The following is a 26,246-nucleotide window of genomic DNA, read 5'->3' as shown; positions in this document are numbered from 1 at the left end:
TAGTAAGGCTGTTTTTGGGAATGACACGAGAATCCATCACAAAAAAATATTATAACACTGGAAGGATTTTTATCTAGAAGTTTTAAATTTTTTTATGGAACGACCACGTTGCTCAGCTACTTCTTCCAAGGTGCAAGCAAATCAGAAGGTCCCTCAGTGAATGACCTGTCATTTAATTTAAGCCCAAGCTCAATAAGATCATGTAATTCCAAACCCAGTCACAACTTAAAAAACCTGAATACAGGGTAATGGACTGTCTTCCTATATGCATAGTCAGAAGCTACCGCAATGGACCACTAACCTTGTTGATGTTGTTTTGTTTGTTTGTTTTTTAAGGATTACCTCCTCCTTCTTTGAAGCTGTTAAATCATTTTAGCTGAAACTTAAAAGGAGAGAAAAGAAGGATTCAGCCGGAGGAAAACAAGCAGATAAAGCCTGCCAACTATGAACATCCGAAATCGAGAAATTAGACTATTTGCAGCTGTTGGATTCACTGCCAGTTCTACTAGTACTAAGTGCTAGTCAGGGACAGAGTGGAGTTGGGTTTCAGTTTTTCTCTTCTGAGGCTGTCCGGGACTGTTAGTCCAAAGCGTAAACTAGAAGAGCCACTGGATGACATATCGCACCAGAGTCTTAAGACGTAACACCAAGGTCAAAGAATAACCAGGAACAGCTGTTACTCCTGGTACTGAAGAAATAAAGTTGACGCTCTCCACTGTACAAAGGAGCCATTAGGGTTACACAGATGCAAAAATTTAATTTAAGAACCAACCTTACCATTTCATCTTATATTTTCATTACATTTTCCCTACTGTAATTCAATAAAATATTATGCCAATGTAACTTTTACTGTCTCTGCAATAAGGAGCCTTCTAAAATAAGTGAAAAAATTAGTTAATTATTTTTCAGTTCGAAAACATCTTCTATGAGCAAACTGTCTATATTAACAGTCCTGATAATATAGCGTCAGAAGGCAGTAACTAGATGGACACTGGCAGTGAAGTTATGCGTGTACCATGTGTGACAGGGAGGTACGTGAAGAGAACACCTACAGTCTTATGTCCATCTTACCAGGAATACTAAGAAACACTTAGACATTTTAGTTTTTGGAAAAAAATACAGAAAATGAAAAATAAGACTTGGCATTGAAAAAATATTATAGTAGAAAGCCGCTATCAACTCTAAGTTCAAATCGGTATCTACCTCTTGAGGAAACTGTAGCAATGTGTGTGTATATATATATATATATATATATATATATACGTACAAATACACATTTCACTGGCGTTTGCTGTACTGCAGTAAAATGCTGTATCTGAACACACCTATTATATGTGACAGGGCACTACAAATTAGCATCTTGTAATAAAATCTCTAAGCAGAAAAATGCAAATAGGAACCAACAGCATTAAGAAGAAACAGGTCACAAATTATTGTGAATAAGAAATTGAAAGAAAAGTAATTTGTGTAATCTGCCTCAGGATCAGCAGATTGCTTCCAAAACATGAGAGGCTTAAGTGAGATAAACAGGCCTAATATGTATGATTCCAAACATCTGATTTTTCCCCTTAACAATGAATAAAAAGTCACTATCAGAATACTATGCATAAACAGTAAGTGGGACCAATGAAAATGTACCAAATTATGTAATGTAAAGTAGTACACTGATGCACTGGCTTCTCCCTGCTTTTACCTCATGACAGACTGAGGTAGAGACCCCGGTAACAAGCCCATCCCAAAGCAGCGTACCTAACCAACCTCCTCTTGTTCTTTTGACCTTTCAGCTATTACAAAGGTTGTTTTATCTTCGAGTAAATTCAGCCTCTGCAACTTCCCCGGGCGACACAACTCATTTAAAAGGCGCCGCCTCACCGGCGCGCGCTCCGGGCCGTCGCTCTCCCCTCAGAGCCCCGCCCCGCCCCCACGGCAGCGGCGCGGCCTTGGCCCGCGGCGCCCGCCTCCCCCAGCCACGAAGCGTGCGCGACGCGGCCGCCCGCCTGAACCCGGCGTTACGCGCTGCCCTGAAGGCGGACGTACCGGCGCGCGGCACTGGCGGCAGCAGCTCCCCGGCTGCCCTCTGCCGCAAAGGGCGGGCGCGCCCGCGGCCCTCCGGGAAGCTCCCCGCCTTCCCTCGCTCCTCCCTGCCTCGCGGGAGGCGCCCCGCGGCGAGGCCATTCCCCCCTCGCTGCCCCCATCCCGCTGCCGCCGGGTAAGCCGCTCCCCCCCTCCCCCCCCCGGCACCATGGAACGGGCCCCGCACCCCGGGGGCGGGGCGCTACCGCCGCTCCGTCGGACGATTGGCAGTCCCAGCGGTCAATCAGCGCCTTCTCTTTTCTCTAGGCAACCTAGCGCCCACCCTCAAGCGGGGCGGGGGGAGAGATTGGGAGAGGCGGGAGGGAATGTTTACAAACAAGATTAGGGAGTAGAGGGATGGGGGGGAAGAAGCCGCGGGGCGGAGCCAGTGATTGGCGCAGGCGCTGAGCCAATGAGAGAGCGCGCGGCCCGGCGGAAGGGTGGGGGGAGGCACGTAGAGCATTCTCTGCCCAACAGCCGCTGTAGTACGCGGCCGCGCGCGCCAATGAGCGCTCGAGCGGGCGGGGGAAGAAGGGGGCGCGCGCGCCGGAGAGAAGGTGCTGCGCGGAGAGCCCCCCCTCCCCCCGCGTGGCTCAGCCTATCCCGCCTGGGCCGCGCCGGGCTCGGCGCCCTGCCCTGCCGTTGGGCGGGGAGGGCAGCCCGAGCACGGGGGAGGGGAGCCGCAAGGACATGGGCTGGCTCTGAGGGCCGGGGGAGGGAGGGAAGCCTACGTGTGTGTCTCCCTGTGTTTTAATAATTGTTTGTTGTTGCTGTTGTTTTTTTTTTTAAGGGGGAGGGGAGAAAAGCTGTCTTCCCCCCTTCCCCCCCCCCCCACTTTGTGCGTATGGCTCTTATCCCCCTGAGCCGTCCCTGAAAAATACAGTCCGCCTCGGGCCAGGTGACATCCCCCCGCCTCCACGCGCGCACACACGCACACACACACACGGGAGACAGGCGGGGGGGCGCTCGCCTGGGAGAAAATGGAGGGACCCTCCGGCTCCGCGGAGGAAGGGGAGCTGCCGCTCCTCACCGTCAAACACGAGCTGAAGAACGGTGAGCGGCGGCGCAGCAGCGGGCAGGCCTGGCGGGGCCGGGGCGGCCGGGGGGGGCGGCGGCGGCGGCGATGGCGGCGCTGGAGGGGGGGGGGCGCCGGGGCGCTGACAAGAGCGCTGGTGTCCGGGGGAAGGTGGCGGTGGCGGTGGGGGCCCTGGCGGGCGATAGGCTGAAGGGGCTTGGGGGAGAAGTGGTCAGGAAGGAGGAAGGGGAGATGAGGGTTCGAGAGAGTTGACTGTGACCAGAAAGGAGACAAAAAACAAAAGCGGGGATCAAAGAAGGAAAAAACAAGATGAGCAGAAAAAAATGGGCTGGTATGTATAAGATGGGGGTGGGGGGAGCTTCCTTTTTTTTATTTCTGAGAAATATTTCACTTGAGTATTTGGCTCCCCTCTTTCCCGTCCACTGTGGTACTTGACGCTTTTGGAGGAGATAAGGGGTGGCAGATAATGACCAGGTGTTCTCCGTATTTTTTTTTAATTTTAGGATTTTAGGGATCTGTCAGTATTTGGGGGTGGAAGGTGCGTGGGGGGGGGGCCGTTGTTACAGTCCTAAATGGTGCAGTTTTCTGTGGCTTCTTTTCTCTGATCTCGGTGAAATGCCCGAGTTGTAGGGGGAAGAACATATCAACATACAACCACTGAGTTATCTGGCTTTTCGGTCTGTGAACCTTCTCACAATTCAGTAATTACTTGAAGACCTTCTGTAGAAATATTTCAGCATGTGAAATATATATGACCTTTCGAGATACAGCTGGAATGCTGTGTTGTAAGTTGTTGTGTTATGGAAGATCTTTATACATTTTTAATAGGGGCTCCGTGCTTCTCAGAAGTTTCCAGGCAACTTGAATGCTGCAGCAAATTTAGAACTTACTGATAATTTAAAAATGCACATAGAATATAATCAGGATATATATTTTCAGTATTTATTAAAACAGTGAAGGTGCAATTAACTTGTGCCCTTAATTCCTTTTCTCTCTATCTTCTTTTATTCTTTTCTCCAAAATCGAGTAAAAGTGACTATGTGATGCTTGCTGTTCGTGTCAGAAGTTTGAGAAAAGCGCCCCCCCAGGTTAACATAGTTAGCATTCTGTAATGGGCCAATCGTGAAAGCAGATGTTATTGTTGAGATCGCTTTGATAACGTTCAGCCTTTTATCACAGGGTCACTCAGGTCCAGGGGCTCTGCAGAAGTAACCTGGATGAGCATAGTTATCATTGCATCTTTTTTCTTTCTTTTTTTTTTTTAAAAAAAAAAAAAAGGGGAAAGCACTCTTCCTGATAGCTACATAGAAACCAAAGAGACTGTAGTTTTCTTTCAAGTAGAGGAAGAAGAACTGGTGGAAAACGTGTTTATCTCCTTAGGTACTGTTAGATTTCGGCGTGCAAGAGAAAGAAGTGTGGGAAAGGAAATGCAACCCATTTATTCTATATAGTTATTATGTCTAGATTTCTTTTATAGAAGTTGAGACAGTGCATATCTCTGCAGGATATTTATTTAAAGATAGTTTGAGAAGTAAACACATTATTTGCAACTGGGCAAAGAGGTTTCTAATATGCCATAATAGGCAGTTTTTGTTTTGATCAGTCCTGATTGTAAGCTTTTATAGATTCAGGAAGTACTGATGTTTGCTTTTAATGTACATTTTTCTCAAGATCATTTGTCTCTTTGTAAGCTTCTGAAATTCAGTTTAATGGAAATCAGCTGCTTCTCCCCTTCCTGTTTTCTTCTCCTTATTAAATATTTAGAAATCTGCTTTCTTTAAAATGCTTTCTAGCAATGGATTGTCTATTTCTGGAACATTAGGGTGGAGGAGGGAGCTGCTCTGTCGTGTACTCCTGGGAGACTCCTACTCCTGAAGGTGTCAATAGTGTCATCGCTATGCAAGACATATCAAGATATCGTCTCAGAACTTGTCTCTACGCAGTGCATGCAGATTTTGGAATTTGAAGGGAAAAATTGCACCCGGCTTTCTTTTGTATAGAAATAATAATCTCTAAGATACTTTGGAACTTTTCTTGGGTTTTAAAACATGTAGTATGATTATTTACTTTTCTTTCATTTTGGGAAAGAGATTGAAGAGACTTGTAAGAACAGGAACTGGAACCATAGGAATTTTGTTCTTTTAAAATACTGAGATTATATATATCGTTAATGTCTTTTTTTTTTTTCCTTTTAATGTGTGATTTGTTTAGATTCCTAAGTTCCCCTCCTTCCTATGTTCTTTCTTTGATGTTGCTAGCTCTGTGACTAATTGAATGATTTAGAGTTATATGTCGAACGTAGCTGTCAGTTGGCAGATGAAAAAGACATCAGTCTCCACAGTACTTTAAAAGAGTGTACTATTGTGGTAGAAATCATGGCTTTCATGAGAAGAAAGTGTCTCATTTTCATATTCTGGAAGTTGTTACATGAACCTCTTGATAATAGTAACTCACTTGAACTACTAAGAATTGTGTTCATAACGTAGGCTATGTGGGCCTATAGTTATACTTTGCGTTTGCTATTACTTCAGTCTTGGAATTGCTTTTAAAGTATTAAACTAGTTACAGAGACAGGCATCAATTACAGTCAAGTGAGTAGGTGAACATATGAAACTTGAATTTAAGATGAAATAAGTATCTTTGAGAATAAAACAGTTGACTTGTTAGCCTCAAGCAATTATTGGGATGTACAAAAATGCAGAGTTAGAGCATATGTAGTGTTTTATCCTGCAGAGATGCTACACACCACTCAGCTGATCATTAACCCTAAGTCGATTGACGCTTCTTTTAAACTTTACCTTTGGCTTTGAAATTATAATGCTAGTTTTCACGTGTGTGGTCAACCTTAATTTTAGCACTCTATCCCATATTCTTAGGGCTCTGAAAGTCGTTCTCGGTTACGTGACCAAAAAGCAATTGCTGAAAAAACATCATTTCATAGGCATGCAGATTAGATCTGTGGTAGAGAAGGAACTGTAGTGTACAGCACTTGAGTGTCCCTGTAAGATGCAATATGATTTGCTGTATTACAAAGATTGGGCACCGCTCCCTGTATGTATAGTTTATTTTCGTGATGCAAAGAATCAGAGAATACGCTTTGTTTTTTCTTTCCCTGACTACAGCTGGGCAAACCACCTGCATGCATATGTTTAAGTTCTTTGTCCCTATGTTTTGCAGAAAAGGCACGGCAGTGACTTTTAGGACATGTTTCAAATTAATAATGATTTTCTGGTAATATATTCAGCAGCTGAAGTTTTTTTTCTTCACAAGAGACTGTCACAAAAACTATTTTTTCCTCAACATAAACTCACAGTTCGTTTGTTTCAGAATAGTCACCATCTCCTTTTGCTTATATTGAGAAGGAAACAAGGTTTAGGAAAGTGGAATCCCATTACCTTGTCAGGAAGTAGAAGAAAGGGGAAAAAAAAGGCCGAAGATCAAATGATAAGAAGTGCTGTCTGTTTCTGTTAAGAGCAGCCTGTGCTTGAGGTCTGTTAGAAAACAGATCATTCAGAGAAATTATTTTCATAATATTTCTAGAATTCTGTAAAGGTTTTTTTTTTTTTTTTTTTTTTTTTAAGACTAACCTCCAAGTTGGTACAACTTCTAAACATTTTGGAGACCTAGAGAGTTTATGTACTGTTTACAATGAAAAAAATTATCATATCCTCTTTACATTTTCTGTTTGCTGTTAATGCCAAGGAAACAAACAATGACAAATATAAAGCCTATTAAAGAACAATTTTTGTGTGAAGGGGAAGGATATGAGCAGACAAGGGAAAGATATGATATAGGAAGGTAAAAAGGAAGTAGAACTGTTAACCATGAGGGTGGTTTGGCAGTGTTTCCCCCCCCTCCCCCCCACTTGGCTTCTATTGTAGTTCTTGGCTTTGGGGAAAAATAAAATAAGCGTTTAAGGATTCTGGACCTTCAGTGTTTGTGACTAAGGTTAGGAGGCTGTCCAACTTTCCTTGTGCCTGTGTGCTTCCTCCTTTGCCCAGTGAGAGATGAGTATTTCCAAAACTGGGTTCTTGAAGTTGTGAGAGACTATGAATGTGTGGGCAATGGGCAGTATGTATGTTGTTTGTTTTGCTTTGAGCCCCTGTTGTTTTCCTTTCGGCAAATCTACTCTGTTTTGAAGAAGATAATTAGATTCAATTTAGTGCTATCGCAAACTTTGGACTGAAGAACTTGCATTAACTTATGCTTTGTCTGACTCCAACACGGGAAAAGGGATGTGAAGCCCAGAAGTCAATATAGCAATGTACTCCAGGGCTGCAGAGGCAAAAGAATCTGAAACTTCCACTTGAGCCAAAAAGTAGTCTAACTTATAATTCAGTATGAAACTATGAAAGGCTTAAGAAAATACACATACCATTTGAAAGGTTTAATGTTACAAATTCTTAGTTACCCCTTCTTGGCTGAGAATTTAAACTAGAGAGTGTTTATGTGCAAATTTTAAGATATTTCCTTGTATGTTCAGATTATATGTCCTAAGGCATTATGAAGATTCATATGCCTAAAAAAGATGGTGAAACCATGCTTTAAGTAGAGTTCAGCCTTTGCTGTGAAGCTACAACTGGCACCTCTACAGTGTTAATTATTTTTATGTTTTAAAAGGAAGCATTCTTATGAAAGTTGAAGGACCATGTTTTAAATGCTACTTCATGAAAGAAACAGTTTTCACGTATGACTGTATCTACTACTTCTGTACATTTTGTAGAGATCAGAAGATATTAATAGTTGAATATTTCAAATATTAAATTATCACGGCTTATTTCTATTTCTCCCTTTTAAGCACTAAAATATGTATGTTTTGGTATTCCTCTGGGAAGTGCAAAGCCTGCTTTTAGAGAGTGAGTTTGTGAATCATCCTTGATATGATTTAAATCTCTCAATGTTATTCTTTACAAAATCAAGGTATTTTTTCTTCTGTATTTTATAGTCTAGGAAATTCTTGATATTTATCTTTTGGTAAGTTCTAAATCAGCTTTGATTATGAAGGAGAGTGACTATCTATCTGTCTTTTCCAAGCTTAGGAATCTAATGACCCTGCCAAAATGATCTGCAGGCTTTAAGTCTGCTACTTTTAAGCTCTTGTTACTTCAGTGATATTCTGTGAAAAGTGTAATATAAATGAGGATTAGCAGTCATAGTTTTTATTACCATTCTGTTGTTGAACCCTGACCTAATGAACTCTAAACACAAGGATAAGCTCGTCTTAAAAGCTCGTCTTGGATTCCACTAAAGAGTTAAGAGCCTCACTTGCCTCTTAGATGCATTTTAGGATCTTAAATTTAGGAAACTATCCAGAAAACACTTGCCAGAGTTTCTTAAACATATGAGAGAGCTTGGATATCTGAGGTTGTGATTTGTAGCTGTACTCCTGATGAAAAAATTTCTGTTAGATCCCCTTCATCTCTTGGCAGCGTTTATTGATATCTTCTGGTAATGTTAAGCACTGGGTTAATTATTCTTTTTTTGTACTGTTACACAACCCTAGTGATGACATGCAAGCTCTATTAAGATCTCTTTGCCCCCACCTCATTCTGAAGATAGACAGATGGCCTGGTTTGTGCAGGACTTGAGTTACACACTGTCTTTTTATTTATTTTTGGGTTTTGTTTTGTGATCTCTCATGACTGTTTCGTTTTCCCCTTTTCTGTTGATATCCGTAAACATTTTATTGTTTGGACAATTGGTTATAAAAGCTTATGTTAGAGAGGATTGTTCTCAAGATAATTCTTGAGCTTTCCTGGTTAACATTTGCAAAAGCTAATATGTAAATCCCCTCCACCAAAACTTAAACTGTCAGTTGCTCTTCCTTTGTTGATAAATTCATCTACGTTCTCGTCCTTTTAACGTTGTGTCAGGAGAGACCGTGATTGAAGCAAGTGTGTTTTTTGGAGTGTGACTTATTTCTGCTGACAGAGAAGGCCACAACTGATTCATACCTTGCACTTTGATGTGATTTCCAATTTGAAAAGGTATGCAAAATCCTTAGACATTTGTTACTTTGATCTGGCTCTTTCAACCCTTTCTTCAGCATTAGATTATCTATAGGAACTTTATTCGTTAGTGTGCTACCCCGCTACTTGGGGGAGGGGGGTGAGGGGTGTTATTACATGATGTATAGTCTTACTGCACATTTAGAGTTTAGCTTACTTATAGTAATGACAAACTTCATATTAAAGTCACCTTTGGAATAGCAAAGGGTCTGCTGCTGATGAACGCAAATAGTTCTTAGTATGCAGCATTTCTCGGTCCGGACTGAATCTGGATCATTAGTCTCAGATTTTGACACTTTTATTTCTATTTCAGCTTCTGGAGTACAAATGATAACTTTGGTGGGATATAGTTTTTTGCAGCTTTAGTCTCCATTGGTAATGGCAGGGATTGTTATCTGTCCTCTTCCCCACAGTATGTCATGCTTCTCAATTCCCAAACATTGTATTAAGCTTAACTAGTAATTCAGAAGCTCTTTGCCATCTTTTGCTGTGCAAATTTTTGGTCTTCAAGCCTTCCAGAGTTAGCTCAACAGTTCTATGAGTTCTTGAATATTTTTCAGCTCAAGTGGCCTTCTCCTGAAGCATTTAATACTACAGAGCATCAACAGTTGTTCCTGCAGTTACCTTAGTTGTGATCCTAGAGTTCAGAGTAACATGCATGGTATTTGCCTTCTGTCCTGTGAGTTCAGGATTGTGTGCATGCCTTATTTTTGCTCTAAATTCTTTTTTGGCCTAAGAAAAATGCAGGTAGTCCTTGAGATGTCCTTTTAAAAATTCAGTTTTAAGTTTGTAAAATAGTTCCCTGTCATAATTAAATAGTACTGTTGTTCGGTGACCTGACAAACAGGTGGTGATGGCCTTTCAGATTTAAAGGAGTGTGGAATATTTTTCATTTGCCTTCACAAATAATTCTCAGTTGCTATAATCAGTTACAAATGAAGCATAATTTTGTGTATAAGCAGAAAAACAGTAGAACATCCTCGCTGTGTTTCCTTCAATATCTAGCAAGGAATAGTTGTGTGGTTTCTATTATATGTGTGTTTTTTGGTTTGTTTTGTTTTTTTTTTCCCCAAGTAGCAGCAAGAAGCCTGAGAGACAACTCAGAAAAGAATTTGCTAGTTTTGCTTGATTTCAAGGAAGAACACCCACTCTTTGCCCTAAGTAAGGGATACTTTCAAGTTTATCTTCATATATCTGTGGAAAACAGCATCTGTTCTTTCTTGCTGTGACTAAAAAAGTAGGTCGGTTAGGTGAGTGGAGCTGTGCCATTATCTAGAATAATAGATTAGGAAAAAAAGCTGATGTTGGCACCAGGCATCAGACACCTAACAGCGTGAAATGCTGCAAACTTTCTTCTCCTTTTCCTTGTTTTCTCTCGTTGTTTTGCTTGGAAGCATCTGAGGTTCATTGCTGTGCTTGGTGAAACAGCAGAGCTGGTCTAACGTTGCTGAGAGTAGCAAAGACAAGTCACAGAGCTTAACGTTCAACTGAAGTTTGCTTGAACTAATTCAGTAGATGAAGCAGGAAGATGAAACTAGAACTTCAAAACCGATATGCCATGGAGTCCAGAACCTGAAGGCACATCACGTTTTAACTTAAAAACCACCACTGCTGAAATACAAGTAGAGATATTAGGTAGTAGAGATATTAGGTAGTACTGTCTTGCATGCTTCTTAATTCTCACCAGGCTGCTTCAAAGTTCAAGGTTAGTCCAGGTGACAGTGTCAATTCCTATGATGCCTGGAGCCTCTCCATCAAGTAGCAATACTTGACCCTGGTTGCCAGAGTTAGATATGCAGTCACACACCCTGGGAACTGAGAAAAGCAATATGGTTCGTCGTGCAACGGTGTCCCTGCTTGTGGATGTTTGTCTCCACAGTGGGAGTAGTTCTAGACATTTGCTTTCTTGCTGCCTTTGGAGATGACAGTTGGGTCCAATACCATTATTTGTTTGTTTTTATGGATGACTGTGGTGTCTGGCCTTTCCCTTTAATTTTGTTTCTGGACTGATCCATTATCTCTCACTATCTCCCTCAGCTGCATGCTGTCCTTCCTACCATGTTGGTCTGATGCTGGTTGCTGTGGACTAGAGTGGAAAATGTATAAATAGAATCTTTCCTAGTTATGCATCTATTCAGTTAACTTGCTTCTTGGAAGGTGGTGTCAGCTTATTGCTTATTTTTTTTCGTTTGTTTGTTGGTTTTATTTTTCTCTCTCTCATGATGTTCCACCGGCCTAGATACTGCCATGTCATGTGCAGCTTCAGATCATGTGTGGAAAAACTCTTGTCCTGTTGATTTGGGCACTGCTTTCTTCTTGTCCAAGCTTCCCTTCCTTTGTGCTCTTCCACTGATGCATCAATGCACTTGAGCAGACACGGCATGGAGGAATAAAAGCTTTCTGTTGCCAAAGCAGCTTTCCTTGTGCTCACTTCTTAAATTAAGAGTTGAGCCAAAGCCACTGTTTCTGAATGGCGTCTTTGTATATACTGAAGTGTTACGGTGCTGCTGCTAGCAGTAGCCTAATCTATGACTGTATCTCCTGCCGTGCTCTAACATACATTGTCTTCATGCAGCTTTCACAGGTAGCTGTTGGATCAGGCTCTGATATCAGTCTGAGCATGGTGATGGTTAAGGGGTGGGAGGGACCTTTCCCTGAGTTACTAGTTCTGATACCTCTGATCTGTCAGCAGCAGCTGCCTTGCTGCAATCGCTCAAAGTCTCTCAAACAAACGTCTTGGAACAGTTGTCTTGTAATTGTGGAAAGAGTTCCTTGTGAAAAGTCCCTCCAGTTGTGGTGATTTGGACTCTATTCTAGAGTCACTGGTGAATATAAGAACGGCTCTTCGGGGGTTATACGCTCCTCAAAGCAAGTTTAAGGAAATGTCAGTATAGCAGCCTTAGTTCTGGGGAAATTACATTTCGTCTTTGCTAGAATATCAAAAACCGCTGCATTTAGTTTTAGTGGATGAAGACAAAGAACTGCCTTAGTAGTGTCATGGGAAGGATTGTGGAATAGGAGCAGGCTCTTCAGCTTGCTTTTTTGGGGGAACGGCGTTACTGTCTGGGAGTTATTAATCTTTCCCTGTGGGTTTGTAGAGTTATTAAATTTTTAGATGAAGGATAGTTCTGCTTGTTATGTTATAGGGAGTCATTCCGAGAGAGAGTTTGTGTGTTTCAAGTATCCTCTATCATACCACCACGTGTTCTGCAGACCTCTTGGCTATCTGGTCTTATGAGCTGGCTTCTTTTCTCAATATAATGAAGAAAGAGGTGGAACTTTTTTTTTTTATAGTGATCACGTGCTTATTTGTGATTGTTTTTTTTCCCCACCTTTATTATGAAAATAAGATTGCAATAACATTCTTAACTTTTTTTTTCTTTTTTAAGATTAGGCACTTAAAGGAACAGCTCAAATGGAAGTAGAAATGGGATTCAATGGACAGCACAAAATTATAGTTCACATTAAAACAAATACGTAATAGTTCAAACTAGTTAATTGTTCAGCTCTTTGCTTACTACTGTCTAATCTCATGAAAGTGGGGAAAGTTTTACTAATGCTATTGAACTCAATTTAAATTGTATCCCGCATTCAAGAATTGGTCTCTTTTAGGACTATAGCCAACACCGCAAGTCTTCAGTGTATTATTAGAGATATGGCATTTCTGCATCTTCCACTCTCTCCATCTTCTTATTCTGTTCCAAGAATAATGGCAGAGCTGAATGACTATTTTGCCTTCTGGAAGGGCATCTAATTGAAAAGCCACCTTCTGACAGCTCTTTAGAAGATAAAATGTTAAAACATTTTTGGAGCATTCTATAATGGAAGATTGAAATCAGAGGTGTTCTTAAGTAATGATTTCTTATCACTTGAATTCAGCATTTAGCTAGTATCCAGACCCTATGTCCTGGGTCTCTTCAGTAATATCCACTGTTTTAGTAAAAACTGTGGATACTCTAGCATTGGTCTCCTTAGAATAGTCGCTGACTCTTGCTGCTCATGGCAGGAAAAATACTATTTTGAAACTCCATACGTTGAGTACAGTTCTCAGTCCTTCTGAAGAAGAGAGTAATATGTAATACTCAGTTGCCTCAAGACAGACTGTTCCCTGAGTGTGACATGACTTACTATGATTCTTTAGGCATTAACTCAGTCTAGTTCTGCCTTACCTACTATTAGTCCTGTCATGGCAGATGGGTACGTTTTCCTTCTGCTGACTTCAGTGATAACTGCGATGTGGTGCTAGCAACAGTATTTATTCTATTTGCTGTGAAAATAGTACAGCAAGCTTCGGTTCAGTTGATGTGAAGCTCGTGCATCACTGATTTGTTAACAGTTCTGGTATTGAAGTCTTGTTTGTTATATGTTATTAAAATGGAGAAACATTACTTTTGTCATCAGCTCCAATAATTTTACTTGTGCTGTGTATTTTTTATTACACATAACACTAGGAGAGCTTGCAGATTCCCTCAGATTTGCAAAAATCATTGTCAGGTGTACATGTATTCATTCGGGAGAAAATTCTAAAAGCTCTTTCAGGCTTTTTAATCACTCCCAGTAATACCAACTAGTCTTTTCACCTATTTCAAGTTTGATTTATCATCCATCTTTACAAGAGATTAAGAATTGAAAATGGTATTTTAAATGAGGTTTCGTCAGTGCCTTGTATGATTGCACTAATACTACTCTCTCATTCCTAGATGCATTCCATGTATGTGTACAGATTCCTAGGATTGTTGGAATAAGTCTTGAATGTGCTTTTTTCCACTTACTTACTTTTAGGATTTGTGATACTTGTCCCTCTTGTGCAGAGGTGGAGAGAAGTCTTTCTGAAGCCTTTTCTTTGTTTTGACTTGTTGAGTTACTACAGTTCTGTGGAGATTAACTATAAATTCTAATAATGAATTTAGAAATCATGCATTCTTGATGGAGTTTCTTGGAAATTAGAATCTCTGTTGAACTGAGTAAGTTTAATTCTAGCATTGCCTATCAATGGATTTAGAGATCTTTTTACTTGAAATCTGTGTTGCTGCTGCTGAAAGCTTCTTGCATGCCTTTCCTAAGCCTCATTTTGTTTTTATTAGCCTTGAAACTTGCAGCTTGGCATGAAGTTACTGTTTGAGAACCTTTTTTTTTTCTTTTTTTCTTTTTTTAAGTAGTCATGTCAATTTACGTGGCTTCTACTGATTGTTCCTAACCCTTAATTTAGCCAGTAAAATTGTGCAGCTTGTCATTACAGTGGATCATGGAACTGATCTTGGTTAAGAATAATCAAATGTCTTTATTTTTTTGCCATGCTACTTTTAAAGTGGATCGTTTCCCTGGGCAGCTTTTGCTGCATGGCCTACAGTTATATTGACACAAATGGGTGGATAATATTATCGTAGGCATGAAAGATGGGTGCTGCTTACGGCTTTCTTTTATGATCTTGGAAAAAAGCCCTCCTTTTTTGAATAGGGGTCTTCACTTTCTTGCTTAGAAAAATGTCTGTTAGACAAAAAGATTTAGAAAAAAGTAGAATCCCCTTCCCCCAAGCTCCCCAGCAAGTGAAATAACTCTGTAGCAGCGTAGTCTTTTCCAGACAAGTTGTCCATGTAGTTTCAAGGTACTTGAAAGTAGTGGAGTCCCTTGGTAGTAGTGGAGAGTCTTTCTAGCTTTAGTAATTCTGTGCTTACCTCCTCTCAAGTACCATTTCACCCAACATCATGAGAGTATTCAGGGTGCTGGGGCTAAACGGAGACCTTATTGCTGTCTCCAACTACTTGATCAAGGGTTACAGAGAAAACGGAGCTAGACTCTTCTCAGGGGCGAATGGTGACAGGATGGGGGATGACAGACACAAGTTGGAACATGGGGAGACTCCAATTAGATATTAGGGGAAAAAAAATTACCATGAGGGTGGTTAAATGCAGAACAGGTTGTCCTGAGAGGTTGTGGAATCTGTCCTTGAAATTATTCAAGACTTGTCTGGGTGCGGCCATAAGCAATATGATCTAATCAGACTTGTTTCGGGCAGGGATTTGGACTGGATGACCTCTGGAGATCCCTTCCAACTTAAATTATCATTCTGTGAGTCTATGCCTCTGTGAACACCACTAGCTGCAGGAAAAATTGTACTCTTGCTTTTCAAGTTAAAATAGGACAGTATGGTCCTGCTGTGTCCTCTTAGTGCTGCTTATTTCATTCAACTGCTGACTTGTTTTATTGAAGCTGTAGTAATATGTGAAAATGATGTTTGTGTGTTACCTGTCTAATGTATTTTTTCTTTTTCCCTCAGCAAATTTGACAGGCCATGCAGAGAAAGTTGGCATTGAAAACTTTGAACTCCTCAAAGTTCTTGGAACAGGGGGTAAGACTCACTGTTTTTCGAAGTTGCATGTTGGAAGCAATACTCTTAAACACACTTTTGTTTTTCTGCTGAGCTTTGTGTAAATGGAATGTTCTTTAGGAAGATGTATCACTCTTTTATTACATAGCATGATATTCTTTACTTTTTTTCCATAAACATCATGCAAAATTGAGAAGTCGGGTGTTATAACTTGAAGCGTCTGCTGTAGATGCACTTCAGAAAATAATAGAGGAAAAATGGCTTGATTTGTGAAGATTTAATACAGTTTATGGAAAAATGTGATTTAAGTTAAGGTATAAGCTTGAAAAGTTCATTAATTTCTTCAGACTATTTTGATGAATTTCTGGGAAATCAGTTATGTCGGTATCTTACTGAATAGGATACTGTATTCAAATCCCAATAATTTTTGAGATGGAAAATGTTCACTGTATTCAGGAGTTCAGCATGATGTTGGAGGTTCATGGGGGATTTTAGGAATACTGCCTGTAACTAGCAAGACTTATTGTGTTGATAATCCTAAAGCTTTGTTTCCCCTTTGTTAAGGGGTTTTATGTAAATTTGTGTGTGTATATAAAAATAAAATGCATGTACACAGCAAAAGTGATGGCTGTGTATTCGCACTATGCTGACACATTTTGTCATTACTAACATCAGATGCACTGTTGAATAGACAGGACAGTGAAGGTGGACTGTGATCAAGGTCTATAGAAATTGTAAATTTTGACTTTTAAAAGCTTGAACATTATCAATCATTAACTGCTAGCAGTGAAACTGTGGTTCCACAGGCTGCTGCACGACCAGCAAGAAAGCAAAGGTTTTTGATCTCCCCAATTAGGTGTCAATACAGATTCTTTCGTAAATCTATTAAGCCGTTAAATCAGAAAGGATTATATTTTTTCTGTTTCTGAAGTAAATTTTTAATTTAAGTCCAAAAGGCATAATGAGTCAACTCTTGCTGTCCAATTTCAGTAGCTGGTGTTCATAGGTATAAGCAACTCTGCTGTTCTGGAGTGAGTGATTCATTATAATTGTCTGAGTGGGGTCAGAATTTTTTTTTTTTTTTAAACTCATAATTATGTATTTATGTGAGCATTTCTGCTTTCTCTCTTGCTGATGGAAATGTTGGGCTGAATTTTTTTTTTTTAATGAAGGATGAAGACTAGGCCCATACCTATATTTTCTATTTTCCTTGCTGTTAGCCTTAATATTAAAACCAGTGCATTTGAAATACAAGGTGAATTTGGTAGTTTCATAAGTGTTAGTCTTCAAGTTTAGGCTGGTAATAGCCTGACCTCCTCCTACCTTCTTTAGGCAGTACCTCTGAAATAGCTCTTTTGCTGCTATTAAAATATTTTCTGTTACTCATTGCTACCTTCCATGCCCTCTCTCCTTCGTGAGTAGGTTTGCCAACTTTTTCTTGGCATGGGATACTCATATCAGGTAGTCCTTAGGCTCATAGCTGTAAAATATCCTATTCACTCAGGACAACAGGGTAATTATTATCAAAAACCCCTCTGAGACCGATCTGCTTCAGCAGGTTGACAGTAAGATTGATAATGCATATGTGTGTGAAGAGGGGAAAAAAAAAAAAACTGAAGAGGAAACATGCCTGTCTCTTCATCTTGCTCTAACAGTCAGATCGCTCCAGAAACATCTTCTGTGTCTTTAAATTAGTTCAAGAACTGACAAAAAGATTCCTGCCAGATTTAAGAATCCAGGGACACCTTAGGTATCCTGAAATGGCATTTGTGGAAAGAGTGGTACCTTCTGTCAAGGAAATGCTAGTTGCATTGCTGTAGTAAATAATTTGAATCATAGTCTGAGGTTTTTGCTTAGGGAACCTATAGCCTTAGACCAGCAAGGCACTCATGTAGCATTGTTCATTGCTTAAGTGTATCAGAGCTGAGAACTGTGCACTGGGTGTGTCAGAGGTTGTTGTTTGCAAGTACTGGCCAGCATTAAATGCACTTCACCTGATCGGAATGGAGTTTCTGTTCACTTTTCAGGAAGTGACCATCTGTGAAACTTCTGTGCTTGCAGTGACACAGAATTACTGAAAACAGGACTGGAAGGGACTTAAGGAATCCTCTAGTTGCTTGTCAGGAATGATGCAGCTATCACTGATTCTATCTTGAGACAGAGGACAGAGATTTGTTCTTAAAAGTCTCCAGAAGTAGAGATTCTGCAGCCTTCCTAGAAAGCCTTACTAAGGATGTTTTACTTCCTGGCTTGAGAAACATTCTGGTGATTGCACTAAGCAAAAATCCCCTCTCATCCTTGCAATGGATTTCTAAAAGAACGCCACGTTATTTTGCAGTAGGATATACCTGTGTTAGACATTTCTTATGCAAATATTGATGCAGCTCTAAATACTATATTAATTTTCAACTTTTTTCTTATTGTTGTGGTCAGAGTTTCTGTGTCCTCTTCATTGAATCAATAAAGCACAACAGAAGTTAAAGATATCACACTGATACTGAAAACAGCCAGTTAGTCTAAGATGATCTTGAAATGCTTACCTGTAAAATAAAAAAGTTATGGAAGTAATGGGCCTGTGCTTACAGAACCACAAAGAGCTACAAATTGACTCCAGTGCTCTTCATCTAAGAATGTACTAAACCCTCTAAACCCTTTGTAATATCTCGTTTTAAGGAATAAGAATTATTATGCAGGGACTATATGTTAAATATGAAAAAACTACTTTAAAAAATGCAGTAGTCCTTGCAGATTCTGCTGCATGTGAAAAATTTGGAGCTATGCGTTCAGTTACTCTGTTTAGTCAATCGTATTGACTATTTTTCTCCTGTGCAGCATACCGTGTGTGTGTGTGTGTGTGTGTGTTTTTTTTTTAAACCAAATTCCGTAGCAGAGATTTGTTTTAGCCCCAAATTCATAGGAATTTAATCAAATTTAACCATCTGTTTGCATGCGAACTTAACTACAAGATCTGAACTATGTTCTGTCTTGAGTTCTGAGAATCCTGTTTAGGCCTGTAACTTCTTGTTCTCATACTTGAGTTTAGGCTGGAGGAGAGAGGGTGACTGCTATGACTTTTTCAGTCCCTTGCTGAGGTGCAAATTGCAGGTGCTTTATTAGATGCCTTTCAGCCAGAAAAATGAAAAGTGATGCATTCCATTATTTCAGAAATTTGAGATATTGAAGTATTCTTAGTGTGGAAGGTTTTTGCTTTTTAATTTTTTTAATTGGAGGCTGAGAGGAAGGCGCGGAGGTTCCTGGAACTCAAAGACCTGGCCAAACAACCCTTGTTTTTCCTTTAGTGACTTGTCTTCAAATTATGGCCAAGATGATGAAAGGGCAGAAAACATTTTTTTGGATGGTTTTGGGAATAACTCTGTTCTTTTCTTATTCCTTTACATTAGTAAACTCTATGAAATTGAAGATTAGGGTTGGGGCGGTTGAGGTCATCTTAGACAGATTGGTTCACAGGGATAAAAACAGCACTATTGCATGGGCTGGAGGGATTTAAAGAAAAATGAAAACAGAAGCTATCAGATCCCCACTTCATTTGTGGTGAATAAACTGTTTACACTTGCTGTATTTTTAGGTAAGAACCGAAAGCCTTATCATGATGTGAGCTTCTAGATATTATTGGTATTATTGTAATACCATTGAAGACAGGTGAAAGCTGTGATTTTTTTTTTTTTTTAAATCTGCCACTATGGAGTTGTGCAGAGAATCTCCAGAGTGTTTTCAAGTTACATGACATTTGAATGGTCTTTGGTAATGGAAGGCAGAATATATTGAAGCCTCCAGGTATATTACTTAATGGTGTAGATATTATTTTAACTAATGACAATATTCTTAATATAGCCTGCTGTGAGGCAATTTGAGTAACTAATGATGATACTCAAAGTTGCATTAAATGCTGCTTTGCTTAAGTATATGTAATTACGATGGCTCTTTATAAACTTGGTGGTGTTTTTCCGGGTAACAGCAGTGAAGGTTTATTTGCATCTTCTTTATTTTAAAAGTTTATTTTTTAAAAAGACAGTAAAATAATCAAGATAGGAAGAAATAGTGTCCTTAGGCTGATGTTTCTTCTGTGGAAGAGGTTCTCTGAGCATTTTCTTCATGCTATGGTTGAGTATAATTTCACAGTTGTTCTTATTTTCTTTAATTTGCATTTCTTTTGCATTCATTTATGCCTAGTTTCTTCTTGTATCCACTTTTTCAATTAGAAGGGTGCTTATTTTATTTATATCTTTCTCTCTATCTATAGCTATCTATATACACACACACACTACACATATTCCTCTTTTGCTTTAAGTGTCACAGGAAAAGGCAAGGAAGCAGAAATTAGCCTTTTATTGAGTCAGAGCCTTTTACATTATATTAAGGAGCTGCTATTCAAATAAACTCACCTGTTGAACAAATCAATAACACTTTACATCAATTAAACGAAATACATGAAAGTATGCCACTGCTAATGAGACTACTAATAATGTGCTTGTTGCTCTGGGAGTAAATTATTCTTGGCTTGACTTCTCTACTTTGTCCTTATTCTATTCAGGATATATTTTCTGAGTTTCCAGGCTCTAGTTTGTTTTTGTTTAAATCCTTTTCCCTGTTGCTATACAGCCTTGTTAGTTTGGGATTAATTTTAATTAATATACAGTATGCTTATTTTCTTGTTGCAAATATACTGTCATTTCCTAGTGTTTTTGTATTTTCAAATTTTATGTTCAAATTGATGTTTCCAGTTGTCCATCTTACCTAGTTAGAGCTTTCTTCTGTGACAGAGAAAACTAGTTTCTGTTCTATAGAGCGGGGTTACTTTACAGTGGGTAAAGTAGAGCTCTATAGAGCGGGTTTACTTTACTTCACTGTACTTTTACAGTAAGTAATCTTACTACTCCAAAAAGCCATGGAGGGGACAAGGATGAAGAATGGCTGTGTTGGAGACCCAGAGTTCATTCTGGGTCATACGTTTTTCCGCATATAGATTATTGCTCTTTTTTTTTTTTTTTTTTTCTACTCAGCTGTCAATTACTATGCTTTTTAAAAGAAAAAAAAAAGGCACTTTTATTCAGTCTTTCAACTGTGTTTAAGAAGAGGTGATGCATGTGGCTCCTGATCATATGACCTAATAAGTTAGCATACTGCTTGATTTCCTGTTCATTAATGGAGGCCGAAAAATAGCCAGAAACAAAAATATAATTGCCTTACATGAAGGAGAATATTTAATACCTAGTCCTTGGAAATTAATTGTTTATATGAGAATTGATATTTAAGTATATTAATTTTATGTGGCGAAGGAGTTAAAAATTCATCTAATCATTAATACTATCTTGATCCTAATTTATTTCCAGAGCTTAAAGCCTTTTTAAACTTTTTTTCATGAGTCATGATTAATACATGACTAAAAGAACAAATAAAGGAGAAGTCTGTAAAGGACTGAACTTAAATCAAGAGAACTAGTTACAGGAGTCAACTGGATCAAAGAAATTAAAGACTTGAATGTGGAGGATATTTGGAATCTGAAATATATGTTCCAATGAAAGGAGGAAAATTGCTAGAATGAATATCTAATATAAATAATTAGCTCAAAAATCTTGTTATGCAGGAAGGGATAATAAAGTTCCATCTAAGAGGTCAGAAGGTATTCTGATAAACTTAAGATTAAGTTTGCTCTTCCCAAGAGTATTTAAGGAAAATGCAAAATACCCTTCTCCCATAGGAGTAAAAGGAAGAGGAAGAAAGGAGTGGGGTTGCTGCACGCAGAAGAGTGAGCCAAAATGGAGAGACTCTAAAAGTAATTCGAAAATCAAATCAAATTTTATTCAGTTTTTGCTGAGAACAGCTATGATGAATATTGAAGGGAAGGTGGAATGGCTACTAGGAGACAGAATATGGAACTAAGAAATTATTTTTCTGTACAAGAAGCAGACTGAAAAGAGGTGACTATGCTCAGTCTGAGGGACTTGGAAAACTTTGTCCCGTTCATCCATCAGTGAATTCTGGAAGAACTGGGACAACAAAAATTGGAAATGCTTGTTCAGAATGTTATTTGATCCATGTTAAGGTTTTTGCTTTGCTCTTTTTTTTTTTTCCTTGATTTTTAGGTGCTAGAGCTATATGTCTTTCCGACTTTGCTACATCCCATAACCTAATTTGTATGGGCAAATTTCTGCACAGGCAGAGTTCCCTTTCAGAATTCTGTAGGAAGATAGATATAAGGACTATTTTAACAATTTAAAAATGTGGATGATGTGGGCTTGTACAGGTATAATGGTCATCAGGCATATATTATGCAAGCATACAGTGAAGTATATCTAAATCATTAGAGAGTTCGTGACTCAGAACCTTTTACTATTGTTGTCTGTCATAGGATTATTTTTCAACTGGCAGTAGAAAAGTCATTTAAGAAAGGGGCGTAGCTTATGTTAAGATTTAAAAAGGCTGCTTTAGAGCTGTATACAAGCGTCAAGGTTCGACAGGGTGAAAAGTCTGTAGAAACCATCCATCCTGTGTTATAAACAATAAGAATTGCTTGCTTTTGCTCTGTAAGAATCAGCTGACATGATGCAATGGCTTATTGTGTTTGCATTTATACAGAAGGAATAAACAAGCAGAGATTACTTTATATTTTTAATTCATTGACTTTCAATAAATGTATACTTTAGAATGTTCTAGTAATTTTCTGAATTTTTACTACTTACAATAATTTATATTACTAAATAATTATTGTTCATGAAGAAAGGCATTCATGAAAAGAAAGTCTTAACCTCCGATTAGATTTTTCTACCTCTTAATTTAAGTGGGCATGTGATATAAATTGGTGGTATGAAATCTTTCAGTCATCTCCCAGGCATGGTATCCATATCTGTTTGCAGTAAACTTCCCCCTCCCCCACCCCCAACTTTTTAATAAGGCTTTTAATTCAACCTTTTTAAAAGCCATACGGGGTCAGTCTTATAGTTTACACACACATACAACCGTGTCTATATATATATAGAGAGAGAGAGTTTACTATACATACTGTGTATATATAGTATATATATATTACTACCCTAATTTAAATGTTTTAAATGATTTTGGAGGCAGGTACTTGTGGGCTGTGTGTATGTGTATTTCTTTCTCTGTAGGTTCTGTTGCTGGCTAAGTATTTCTGCCAGGTAATTGAGATGTGTTATCAGATTTTACAAATATGAATATTAAAATGTGACTCTTTGAGAAGTGCAAAAAGCTTTACTGAAATAAGATTTTCAGGTAAAGTATTCCTGAAACTAGCTTGGGCTCCTCCTCCTTTCTGCCCCTCAGATCGATTGCTGTTGCAGTTGTCTCTGAAGTAGATATCTTGTGGTGATACCAGAGATTCTGATGTTGAATATATCATGAGTCATTTGATGAAAATAGTGCTACTTAAGATTTATTCTCATCAAAATTGCAGAGTCTTCATCATTCTGTCAGTCCTTTTCAGTTTTTTGAAGAAAACAATTTGTCATGGTAAAGCTCTGTATCAAAATCCTTTTAAGATAATCTGATTTCGAGATATTTCTGTTGAGTTCATATATTTATCAGGTAATTTTCTTCTATGCTGTATGTAAAACTGTAGTTGATCCTATTTTATATATTGGGGGGATTCTGCCACTTATGATGCATTATTGCATGCTTTTATATAGTATAATTGACGGTACGGGTAGCAAAGTGTTAAAATCTAGGGGCTTTTGTTTGTTTTGATTTAGTGTAACTTTAAACATTCCCCAACTTTTCTGATAAAACTACTGTTTCCTGGGTACCTAAAGGCGCTCCTGTTTAATGCTCTTGGCTGGAATTTTCAGAGAGGCATAAGGCAGTGAAATAGCAAGCTCCAGCTGAAAATCACTGAAAACTAGGGAGCTTGTTCTCTAAAGCAGCTGAGAAAAGCAAGCTAAGGCTTTTTCCCCACACTGTTCTTGTTGCATATTAGTAAAACGCAGAGTTGCTACCTACAGTTTTTGAGTGGTAACTCCTTAATAAGGATGCAGATATATTTCTAGTTGTAGAAGCAGATTTTTTTTTTTTTTTTTTAACCAATGTGCTCAGTAGTAGGGGGTCTTTCTTCAGCTGCTAAAAGTAATTTACAATCCAATACTGAAAAATAGGGAATAATATTAAAAGTATATGCATACTAGTATTGCTCTAGTCACAGCGTTATGATCTGTGCAACCTCAATTCAGATCATTTTTGACTGTACATTGTGACAAGATTTATAGCCACAGGCGTGTTTACTGAGCTTTTTTTTTTTTTTTTTTTTTTTTTTTTTTTTTTTTTTTTACATCTGTGGTCATCCATTTCTTGATGACCAGCTTGAGACCATAAGGTCTGATTTGCGGATATACTTGAGATCTCATAACTACAGTTAAAGTTAAAAGATGCTCCGCTTTGAGCATGGGGAGTTCCATATAATACTGAACATGTTGGAAAAAATTGTCCCTGGCGTGTCATATTTCTTGCTCACAAGAGGTGGATATGTTTTATGTTTACACTAACCTGTTTTGGATCCATTTGCCTTTTTGGACAGGTATGTTGTGAATGTTTGTTCTGTATTTGTGAAAGCTTATGTAGAGAATGATGGGCACCGTGAAAAAGGCAAGAATGTCTACTTAGAAGGTTTTGGATTAATATTTAGTAAGTCAGGTAAAGAGCTGTTTTCCCCCCTGTTAAGTGAGCAATATCACTTATGCACACTGAACGAAGTGCTCTGTTGTGGAAAAAGTAGCCTGTCCTTAGGTAGTTTAAAACTCTTTGTTCAGAGTCTGGAAAAGCTAGGGAAAATGCCGAATTAAACATAGTTGCTTGTTAGAGCAGGATATGCTATTTAGCATGTTTAAAGACCAACAAGAATGTTTTACATCAGAGCAGTAAATTATCTAGTATATTTAAAGTTTTAAGACATTTAAGCCTTCTCTCTGAGAAGGTCTGCCTGAGCCTTTTTGACTCTTCTATGTTTAGCAATGCTTTATATAATAATTTCCTCTCCCCAAGGATTTATATAATCTCTTTTTGAACCCAGCTGCGTTTTTGACTTCTGCAGCACAATGTGGCAGTAATTCCACGGCTTAATTGCTTGTTGTCTGCGTGTATGTGTTGGTCAATTCTTAATTTTGCTACCTGATGGTTTTGTCTGTTACAGCTTTTTATGTTGAGGAAAAAATGAAAAAATGTTCTTTATTTACCTTCATACAAATTTTAAGTCCTGAATCTTTCTCATTACTCTCCTCTTTTCAGACTGAAAAGTCTGTGTGTTCAGTTCCCTTCATAATTCTTGTTACTTTTTATTTTTTTAAAGTTCTCTTGTACATTTTTCTTCTGATGGGTGAACTGGGAAAAAGAGGCGGACTGAAACAGTGCATGTTATTCAAGATACAAGCGCACAAAGTTTTCATGCCATAGCATAACGATTTCTGGGTTTGTGACCATTTTGACCATTAAGGGGTGTTTTTCCATTGGTTTATTGGTAGTAACTCCAGGTATATATCTGTTTTCAGTTGTAACCATTTGCACAATTAATGATTATTTTATTTTACAGGGATTACTCATTTACTGACTTGGAATTTTATCTGCCATTTTATTATTCAGCTACTTAATATCATCATACTGTTTTGCAGCTGTGCAATCAACTTCGACTTTTGTTGGAGTGAATAATTTACTAACCTGAGAAAATCAGCTTCTCAGTTGATACATAACTGAATCAAGCGGGACGAATTCTTATGGTGACCTGCTTCCATTGAAAAAAACGAATATTAATTTCTAACCTCTATTTTTCTATCTGCTAATGTCATTCTTAATCCATGAGAGGACCTTCTCTTTGAACCTGTGATTGTTCAGCGTTTTTAAGACCCTTTTGTAAAGGAACTTATTAAGTGTTTTGGAAATCTAGATAAGTCATCCAGATCACTTTCCATCCTTCCTCATGACTCCTTTGAGCAATTATTAATAGAAATAATTATTTCCCTCCACAAAAACAACACTAATTCTTTCACATAATATCCTGTTTATGCATCTACTAATTCTAATCTTTATTCTTTCTGCAGGTTTGCCTAATAGAGATGTCAAATTCACTGATAGTTCCCAGGAGCCCTTTTTATTTAAAAAAAAAAAAAAATGCATGTTATGTTTTGCTACTTTTTATTCCTCCAATATGGAGGATCTTTTTAGCAAATACCTGAACACAGCACTTAGATTCAATACTTCAAAACTCTTGAATGAGTATCCTTTGGTCCTAGTAACTATTTCTTTTACTCTTTTTGTTCAGAAAACTTTCTATTTGAGAGAGTTTCTCCAGCTTTCTCTGCTTTGCGTCCAGTGTAGGAACCTCAGAAAGTTCCTATGTACTTAATATTGATGGGAAGAATTCACTAACTTCTCTTCTAGGGGTTTTTGGAACTTCAGTACTATAAAGCTATTAATGAAAGTATGTAGGTTGCCCAAATACAGGCCGACATTTTGGAGGACGGAAAAATAGTATCTCTCTGACTCCAGACTCCTGCTAAATTGTAGATTTGAAGTATGTGTGTTGTATTATTACAAAGTAAAAAATAATCAGCTTTCTTTAAAATACTGACATTGTTAAGTTTGTTCCCACTCCCCCCGCCCCCCCTTGCAGTGTTGTTTAAAAAGGTCAGTCTGAAATGGAAAAAAAGTTAATATGGAAAAAAAGTTAATCTGAAGAACTTTAGCCTCAATGGTTACTGTTATGCTATTTGGCGTAACAATGAGTAAATGAAAAAAAGGGCCAAGTGAGAAATACGATGTAATGTTAAAATCTGCTGTGATA

The 26,246-nt window shown here is 38.5% G+C and overlaps 2 protein-coding genes and 1 long non-coding RNA gene across 35 annotated transcripts in view; 2 read left to right on the top strand and 1 right to left on the bottom strand.

Annotated features, from left to right (window-relative positions):
• LOC138067511 (uncharacterized) overlaps positions 1 to 472 on the top strand; it is a 33,614-nt gene extending 33,142 nt beyond the window's left edge. For all 4 annotated transcript variants that reach the window (XR_011141616.1, XR_011141615.1, XR_011141617.1 and 1 more), the window contains one exon: positions 337 to 472. This is a non-coding gene — a long non-coding RNA (uncharacterized lncRNA). The remainder of the gene's footprint in view (positions 1 to 336) is intronic.
• Positions 1 to 2,436, bottom strand: part of DGLUCY (D-glutamate cyclase) — a 50,591-nt gene extending 48,155 nt beyond the window's left edge. For 7 of the 27 annotated variants that reach the window (XM_068946814.1, XM_068946825.1, XM_068946823.1 and 4 more), the window contains exons 1-2: positions 2,038 to 2,156; positions 302 to 382 (exon numbers count right to left, since the gene is read on the bottom strand). Coding sequence is in view for 6 of the 27 variants with exons in the window: in XM_068946807.1 (XP_068802908.1) it covers positions 2,038 to 2,175 (138 nt within the window). In the remaining 21 variants the exon portion in view is untranslated. Of the gene's footprint in view, positions 1 to 301; positions 383 to 1,749; positions 1,913 to 2,037; positions 2,188 to 2,260 lie in introns of those variants that run through there. The other 20 variants (XM_068946807.1, XM_068946809.1, XM_068946820.1 and 17 more) reach the window with 12 other exon arrangements.
• Positions 2,014 to 26,246, top strand: part of RPS6KA5 (ribosomal protein S6 kinase A5) — an 85,871-nt gene continuing 61,638 nt past the window's right edge. The window contains exons 1-3 of one of the 4 annotated variants that reach the window (XM_068946804.1): positions 2,014 to 2,209; positions 2,864 to 3,126; positions 15,395 to 15,466. In XM_068946804.1, the coding sequence (XP_068802905.1) occupies positions 3,054 to 3,126; positions 15,395 to 15,466 (145 nt within the window). In that variant the 5' untranslated portion in view covers positions 2,014 to 2,209; positions 2,864 to 3,053. Of the gene's footprint in view, positions 2,210 to 2,679; positions 3,127 to 3,307; positions 3,441 to 8,982; positions 9,097 to 15,394; positions 15,467 to 26,246 lie in introns of those variants that run through there. The other 3 variants (XM_068946805.1, XM_068946806.1, XM_009689803.2) reach the window with 3 other exon arrangements.

This window comes from Struthio camelus, chromosome 5 (assembly GCF_040807025.1).
Source record: "Struthio camelus isolate bStrCam1 chromosome 5, bStrCam1.hap1, whole genome shotgun sequence".
Taxonomy (NCBI): domain Eukaryota; kingdom Metazoa; phylum Chordata; class Aves; order Struthioniformes; family Struthionidae; genus Struthio; species Struthio camelus.
Note: the sequence above shows the minus strand (reverse complement) of the source record. Positions and strands in the feature narration are given on the sequence as shown.